The sequence below is a fragment of the Musa acuminata genome, chromosome BXJ2-5, assembly GCF_036884655.1.
Source record: "Musa acuminata AAA Group cultivar baxijiao chromosome BXJ2-5, Cavendish_Baxijiao_AAA, whole genome shotgun sequence".
NCBI lineage: Eukaryota > Viridiplantae > Streptophyta > Magnoliopsida > Zingiberales > Musaceae > Musa > Musa acuminata.
Window position 1 is genome coordinate 3,093,072 of NC_088342.1, and position 8,354 is coordinate 3,101,425.

Below are 8,354 nucleotides of genomic sequence, written 5' to 3' on the forward strand. Positions count from 1 at the left end.
TGACCCCAACATCTCATCTAGATTTTTTCTTTAACCCAATAATTTGCCTTTTCTTTTTCTCCCAATTTATCATAGATTCAAGTACCATACAATCATCCATTTAGATTAAAGAACACCAAATTTACTAATAAGAAAACAAATAATAAAAATAAACTCTTGAAAACAATCAAATATTATCATCTTTTTCATCTCAAACTGACCTGCAACCCCAAGTTCTTATCGTACAGGGATTCTTCGACCCATAACTAACATTCATATATCCACAAAGTGAGGGAGAAGAAACTCATAGAAAGAGGCTTACCTGTGGAAGAGAATGAATGAGAATCCAGTAGAGGGAGAAGGAAAGGGTGCATTCCGCACCATGATTTCCTCTATTTCTTTATCTCGAGACTTATCAAAAATATAAAAGATAAATTCATGCAAAAGTCATAATTTTATATGTTTCTCCATTTTATCATATTTCTCATAATATTTTCGATGAGATAATAATAGCTTTCGTCCTTTTTGATGAATCGATCTATTGAACGAACCAATCCATCGATTTAGATCGGAGCATCTTATCCGAACGATGAATCGATCAAGTTCCTCAATTATAATATTTTTTAACCAAGTATTTTTTTAATACACTGATAGTATTTTAGTAGAAGAATAAAAAAAAAAAAACTACAATCCACATGAAAGTCTCTCTATTTGGTTATTTTTATATTTTATCTGATTATTATTATTCTTAAATGATATATATTTTAAACCTACTTTTATATATTAGTCAGTTTCTATTGGGTCTTAAGTTCATTTGCCTTTATTTTGATAAATATATCAAAAATAATATATATATATAAATAATATTTTCCTTAAGAAAGAGGATATTTTCCTAATGATAATATACTGATAGCAAACTTTTAAGTAGCCTCTCGACAGAAAAGCAAAAGTTATTGGCACCCGTTTTTTCCTACCCACGTTTGCCCGAAAACTGTGAGTATTTGCGGGTCCCGCACGTGTTATAAATCCAGAGGACAGCACGGGGGCAGGTACGATTTATACGGGTAGGCAAAGGTATTTCCGCCCCCGCCCCCTCGTCGTCTCATGTTTGTTCTCTTTATCTTCTCGGTCCCTCCTCTCCTCACCTCTCCTATCTCTCTCGTATTCCTCTCTTGAGCGAATTCGCTTTCGCATCCTTCGTCTTTCGCTGTGGGTTTCTACCCCCTCATTTCTCTTTTTCGTATCGAAGACGAGGTAACAAGAACAAGCTTTTTCGTCTTCCGATGAGATCGCCGTGAATCGATAACCGCGTCTTCTTTCTTTTTGGATCTTGTTATCATGTGGACTTGGATGTCGTGTGGAACGAGTCATATTTTGGGTTGTTGTTTTCACTTGCATTTTTGGGTAGCTAGGTTTGGACGACCCCTGCAGTTCTTTTGCCAACCCGACTCCTCGACCACTAACGCTTCTTGGTTTCTCATGTGGATTTCGTACGAGCCGTACCACTACGGACCAATGACGGGGGATCAAATGATGGATTGTTCGTCTTATAATTTCTCGAGAAAAAGAAATTCTTTTTTGATTTTTTTTTGGGATTTCTCTTTTTTCGGATTTGATCGAATCCAAATTTGGTAAAAGAAGCATTTTTTTCTTTAAGAATCTTTGGCTTCAAAGATTCTTCTCGCATGACACGCTAACTGGTTGTACTGTTAAAAGGTACCTAATATTCTTTAATTTATCGGGCGTAAGATTTCTGTTGGTTTGCTGTTGTAGTTGAATTGCTCCTCAACGTTTAGCGTGGCTTGTTTTTAGCTTTTGCCCTTTTCGCTATTGGTTTCAGATATCAGCTTGGAGAGTTTTATGTTACTAGCGGTCTCCAAGATCATAAGAAGTTCTATTTATAACTACCCTTCTGTAGATTATGAAACTGGGATTAGTGAACTGAAAGAATTTGAATATTTGGGTGATTATTAAGTGGGCAATTTTATTGAAATAGGATCAACAATGTTGATTAATATTTACATATAAGCAATTTGAGTTTTAGAGCTTAGCTTTAACCATATCTGTCTGTTTTTGTTATGAAATCTGCTTTACAAATGCACTATATAGGACACATTATTGATTCACAAATGTACAACTTGAGTTCTTTTTTGTTTAATGCACTTTAAACCTAACCAGTTTTAACCAACCAAGTAGTTAAAATTTTAGTGTGTTTTATTTGGAAAATGCTGTTATTGGTCAAAACTTTCAAGAGTATGCTGACAACACCAACATGATGAAAATTTTCGTTAAAGAATAATATCAGTTTTCTCAAATCAGCATTTGATTTGACTGGTTGGCAGCTGAAAGTGAGGAAGCATGAATCATCTCTGTGATTTTTGTGGGGAACAAAGATCTATCATCTATTGCAGATCTGATGCTGCTTCTTTGTGCTTGTCATGCGACCACAATGTCCACTCTGCAAATGCACTTTCTCGGCGCCACTTGCGCACCCTTTTGTGTGACAGATGCAGTGCACAACCAGCTGTTATTAGGTGCATTGAAGAAAGTGTTTCACTTTGTAAAAATTGTGATTGGAATAGTCATGATGGATCAGGGGTAGCTTCAGGGCACAAAAGGCAGACAATAAACTGCTATTCAGGCTGCCCATCAGCAGCAGAGCTTTCGAGAATTTGGCCCTTTTTTCAGGAGTTCCCTCCTGTAGCTGAGCCTGATTGTGAAAAGGGTTTAGGCTTGATGACCATCAGTGAGAACAACATTAGTAACTACTGGGGACGTTCAGAAAGCAACAGTACCTTGGGTATTTCCAGTGTAGGCAAGATGAAAGATCCAATAGTTGTAGATAAGCTCAATCCCCTGACTGGATCATCTTCAGGGCCTGCAATATGTCCTTTGCCCTCTACTGCTGATCAGACAGCTGGTTCAGTGGACTCAACTATACCTAAGGTGCATTTGACATTTGAAATTTGATTTAACTGGCTTCAAATTATCGAATATACTGATGATTGTTTCTGTTGACAAAAATCTGTTATACTATCTACTATGAAATGCAATTCTGCCATTCAAGATGCTTTCCCCCACTTCAAACCTGACACTAACAATCAGCTAGCATGTTATATTCCAGAATTGCTTGTTGCCACCAAAGATTTGCAGCTGTTACTTGCATTAACAATTAGTCTGCATGATATAACATACATTTAAGGGTACCCTTCCTCTGGATCCATAAATTATCAATCTATCAGATTGTCACCCCCTCAGCATTTTATAACCTTGTGTTGCACCTCCTCTGTCTCTGTGACACTGACAAATGATCTCTTTTAGGTATTCCCTTGACACCAAAAATACTTTTAAACTATAATCTATCATTATCATTAAAGCAACTTCCCTAGTCTGGTGTCCTTGCAGTTGACTCTGCAGCTATTGCAGAAATTTCGTTTGAGCTTAAGAACTTTGTAGTGTATGCTTTATTAACAAATACGACCGGTTTCTAACACTTAGAATAATAACAATTTCCGATAAACTGTTTCATAACTTAGATTTTGGATGCACCGTGTGGGAGAGATAGAATGGAATTTACCCTTGAGAATTATGCTTGAATGTTTTCCGATGTTAGCTTCTTACACTGATGCCAATTGCTTATAAATTTTTAACTGATTTCAGCTAGATTGTGTTGGGACTAAAGATTTCGAATTCAGCAAAGATGATTTCTGTGAGGATTTCAATGTGAATGATGTCGACATGACATTTCAAAGCTATGAACAACTTTTTGGCGTGTCTCATAACCAAATAAATCATATTTTTGATGATGATGATGGCATAGATAGTTTTTTTGATTTGAGGGAAACTTCTGCTGCCAATTTGAACCACCAGGATGAATTTTTTGGAGAGGTACATCTTGCTGCTTGCTCTTCTGTACTTTTGTCTCTAATTTTTTATCAGCAACCACAAACTTCTTTTATTGTTTGTATTTCCTTTTCAAAATCAAACACTAGCTCATCAGATTCTATTGTCATCACTTATTCAATATCAGCACTTTAGCTTCTCTGTTGTTTGCAAGCTTAGATTTATGCATTAACTAGTGTTGTGCATCCTGCACTGCATAATATTTTCGGTTCAACTTTCTGTCGAGTAGGGAAGAAGAGATGGTTTTAAGCAGATTATTTCTTTCATCATGGTAGTGTCCTCTGTAGTTATTGCTGCAAAGATTGCCAGATAAAAGTGAAAAAAAAAAGAGGCAACAATGCTCTAGAACAGATGAGTATGTGAGAATCCTTAACTAACTGCTTTGTAGATATGAAAGTTAAAAGGGGATGACATTAAACATTTGTGTTTCTTTCTTTTCATGTCTGCTGCAACCATGCCAGTAAATGACATGATGTTGCTTTATCAACATATTCATTACAATTGACTGGTAGAATAGCAAGTATGTCTTGATTCATTCTGGTACTCACTGAATACAAGTACATCTTGATTCACTGTCATTTATTCTTTATGTTCTCACTGTTCCAGTGTAATTTTGAACTGCCTTATCCTGAGACCTGACGGCATATAGAGTTCAACCTATACGTTATGTATTTTTACCTGAATAAGCCCAATATATTGCAATTGAGATTTCATGCCAGGATAGATTAACTTATCATGACCTAATTGATTGACATGCCCTGCTTGTTTCCACCCATTTCCTTATTTTAGTCAGTTTTATTGTGTTTCACAAACTGATGTATCTTTACATTAGTATTTTTCATTTAAATTTCTAGTTGTGCAACTTAAAAAGAGTCCTATATTATGAGAAGGCAGTACCATTAGAAACCTGATATTTTTCATGTGAAGTTACTTGAGTGAGGTGGGTGTTGCTCAGTGGACACTTTGGATGATAGGATATATGAGTGGCATGAAGCGGCAATCATGCACCAAAGTGACTCAATTCCTACTTTGGATAACATGATTTAAGAATGATTTGAATGTAAATACATAACTCTATTTTCTTATTAATTGTTTTAAATTGCTCGTGCCAATCTTTTATCAATGTTGTGACAATTTTCCTAGCTTTTACCCTACAGTAGTCAGAAGACACCAGTCCCATAGCTTATGTAAAATTTTCAAAGCTAAAGAGCGTGGTACTCAGTAAAGCTGAATGCTGATTGCAACAATTATGTTCACATATTATCATAACTTGCCTATGTTATCATAAGTTCATAACAATGCTATTCACATATATATATATATATATATATATTTATTTATATTTATATATATTTAAAAAACTTGCCTATGTTAACATTGACAAGCTTTGTTTCACTTTTATGGTTTTCTGTTTATTGGAAATGTTGACATCATCCTTGCCATCTTTCTCAGGCATCATCTGCTGGGCAGCCTAACCCTATGCTGGCAACACGTAGTAATGCAGTTTCTGCTGATTCGGTGATGTCAAATCGAGGAAAAAATGCAGATTCGAGACTGTTTATTTCTGCAAGACATGCGCACTTCAGTCTATCCCTTTCATTTTCTGGTTTGACTGGTGAAAGCGGTGCCGGAGACTATCAAGATTGTGGGGGGTCATCAGTGCCTTTTAGGGGTGAACCTCCATGGTTCCCAGCGGATCCTGATAATTCCCAATTGCCTACAGCTAGCAGGGATAGTGCTGTGATGCGTTACAAGGAAAAGAAGAAAGCACGCAAGTAAGTACTAACTATGAGAATTTCAATCAAAAGGTTGGTTATATTCTTCTCTGTGATGTGCCAACAAATGAACTGAAATCAATGCCTTACAAAATTCTGGATGGCTGGGCTTACATGATTGTGGAAAATCATTTATAGCCGCACATGGAACTTTAGTGTCTGAAACTACAATGTACCCTAGAAGCCACAGCCATGCTTTTTAAAATTTTATACTTCTGGATGCTTGCTTTTTAAGCCACAGCCATATATTGCAGGGGAAATGTTCTCATAAAGACTTAAAACAATGACCAATAATTTATACATGTTGTTATTTTGGGCATAAGTTCTGGTGATTGTGATTTGCATAGCACTTTAGCTTATGAGTAATGTAAGTTCCTACAATGAAGCATAGATTGCTTGTTTATCCAGTATGCAACTTTCAAGTAAAACTTGATTTTGGAGAAACATGCCTTATGAAAGTCAAAATTAAATTATCTGGCATTTAATGTAGTCAAGTTCTGCATGCTCCTTTTGTTGAAGTTATGTCTGATGCAACATTTTGCAGCATCCAATTGAATTAAATTTTCAATGCAGATAATTGATGGATACTGGATGGAAATTGTAATTTCTTGGTTAACATATTTCACGGATATGTCCGATTAGATTCTCAGAAACATCTATCTTGCCTTCTGAACAGGTTTGAGAAAAAAATTAGGTACGCTTCTCGCAAGGCTATGGCAGATGTGAGGAGGCGTGTAAAGGGGAGGTTTGTCAAAGCTGGTGAAGCGTATGATTATGATCCACTTGCACAGACAAGAAGCTTTTAAGAGCATGGTCAATGATAAATAATTTGGGAAAATGAAAACTGGCATATATCACGCTTCCCTTGCAAGTAATGTGCTTCCTTTGGGAAAACAAAAGCCATCAGGGCATGTTCTTGAAGTATGAGTTCTCCATCACCATCTTGCCCAGCATTCTGATCTGGTAAAAACTGGTCTTCATATTCATTCTGATAGGCAATGGTGTGTACATATTCTACAATTTGGGTAAAGCCAGTGCATAATTTTCTATTCCGCCTCAAACTAACCGAACAGTATTTTCCTTGAACCTCAACCCCCTTACTTTGAGTTCCTTCCTTCCCATCTTCTTCCTCACTTATTGTTTCAGTATATTCTTCTGATTCTCCCCAGGATCGGTAGCCATGCTATGCATGACCTGCTGCAGCATTCTGCTCCCAGTTTAGGTTTCCAATTCAGATCTTTAGATATCTCTCTAACTTTTTTCATGTTGAATTTGTGGAGCATACTCTTGTAACTGACAGACAGTTCTTTGTATCAGTTCACATGTAAAAGAGGATCATTTATGTAATAAGATTCTTGGAGAGTCTGTAAAATTGGTTTGTGTGCCAATGACTGTAGAAACATAATATAATTGTCACACTATTCATATCTGTTTAAAACTTTGAAGCCCTATAACTTGGGTTGTACAGCTCTAATGTCTCTCAAAAAGTGCTGTGGTATTGAATGAATTCTGCCCGAAAGACACTTTCCTTTTGTTTGTGATTTTGTCTTGCGATATTTCATTCTCATTATTTTCTTATGAACTTTTATTCTTTCATATATGTGTTTCTATGTATATGTATTACAAGATGCACATACATGAGACATGCTCACAAGGTGTTCTATTGAATCCTGTCCTATGAGAGGGAACCCTTATAAATGCTAATTCTTTTTCATGTTGAATATTATCTCCTTTTTAATACATGATTCTGCTTGTATGAGTGCACTATCAGTAATGTGTTTGCATGCGCTTTTGATCTCAATGAAGAACATTATTATTTTTTGTTACATATGCAAGTATGTATGGATTTTAGTAATATGTATAATGATGGTGTGGTATATAACTGACAAAAGTCAAATGACCACAATGAACCATGGATAAGCTTTGGAGGTATCATATCATATGATTTATATCTAAGACACTTGCTTATTTTGTATTCCTCTGATCAATTTAGAGACACCACAACATACAATTTATGTCTAAAACACATGCTTACTTTATATTCCTCAGTTTTGTCTATGGAGTGACATCAAATGCAATCTTTTACCAGCCACTGCCTAGAATTAATTCTCTCAATTTGGCCAGCCTAGTAATTAAGTCTTACAATTGCCACACAAAAATTGGCTCTATGAGCCCATATGGCACACAAATAGAACTCATGTTCCTTTTAATGTCTCCACACTGACCAATCTTTGGCTTTATAGGACAACAAATGAGTAGATTGGCAAAAATGAACACAAACATTCCAACTAATGAAGCAAACAAGAATCTCTGAAATGGGAGCAATTCCCAATAAAAAAAATCTTTTTTATTAATTTATTTTCATTTTTAATGTATTAAGGTCCTCCTCAAACACCTTTTGTCCTTTGTTATTTCACAAAGAAACTATTCAGTGGGTATAAAAAAATATCAATAATTATAAAGAAGGGTTTTGCCAATAAATAAAAACATAAATTGAGTTTTTTTACTGCTTATCCTTTCAATTTTTGAAAATAGTATATTCATCCCTCCATATTCTAATATTGCACATATATTATATTCCTGTAGAAATATATTTAAATCTTACATATATGTATGTTTCTTCCATTAATTTCCAATCAATAAACTCAAATTAACTATAAAAAATTAAATATCTAAAATTATTTTTATTACTTTTAC

The 8,354-nt window shown here is 35.3% G+C and overlaps 1 protein-coding gene across 1 annotated transcript; it reads left to right on the forward strand.

Moving 5' to 3' along the window:
• The first annotated feature begins 1,094 nt into the window (after window positions 1–1,094).
• Window positions 1,095–7,190, forward strand: LOC135612149 (zinc finger protein CONSTANS-LIKE 9-like). The gene is made up of 5 exons (XM_065108021.1): window positions 1,095–1,233; window positions 2,322–2,925; window positions 3,640–3,867; window positions 5,335–5,657; window positions 6,334–7,190. Exons 2-5 carry the CDS (start codon window positions 2,338–2,340, stop codon window positions 6,461–6,463), a joined length of 1,269 nt encoding a protein of 422 aa, XP_064964093.1. The 5' UTR covers window positions 1,095–1,233; window positions 2,322–2,337; the 3' UTR covers window positions 6,464–7,190.
• The last annotated feature ends 1,164 nt before the right edge of the window (window positions 7,191–8,354 follow it).

Excerpts from the sequence above, each read along its gene's own strand:
- LOC135612149 (XM_065108021.1), top strand. The coding sequence starts at position 2,338 with ATGAATCATCTCTGTGATTTTTGTGGGGAACAAAGATCTATCATCTAT. Across the intron at positions 2,926-3,639 it reads TGGACTCAACTATACCTAAG|CTAGATTGTGTTGGGACTAA; the intron begins GTGCATTTGACA and ends AACTGATTTCAG. Across the intron at positions 5,658-6,333 it reads GAAAAGAAGAAAGCACGCAA|GTTTGAGAAAAAAATTAGGT; the intron begins GTAAGTACTAAC and ends CCTTCTGAACAG.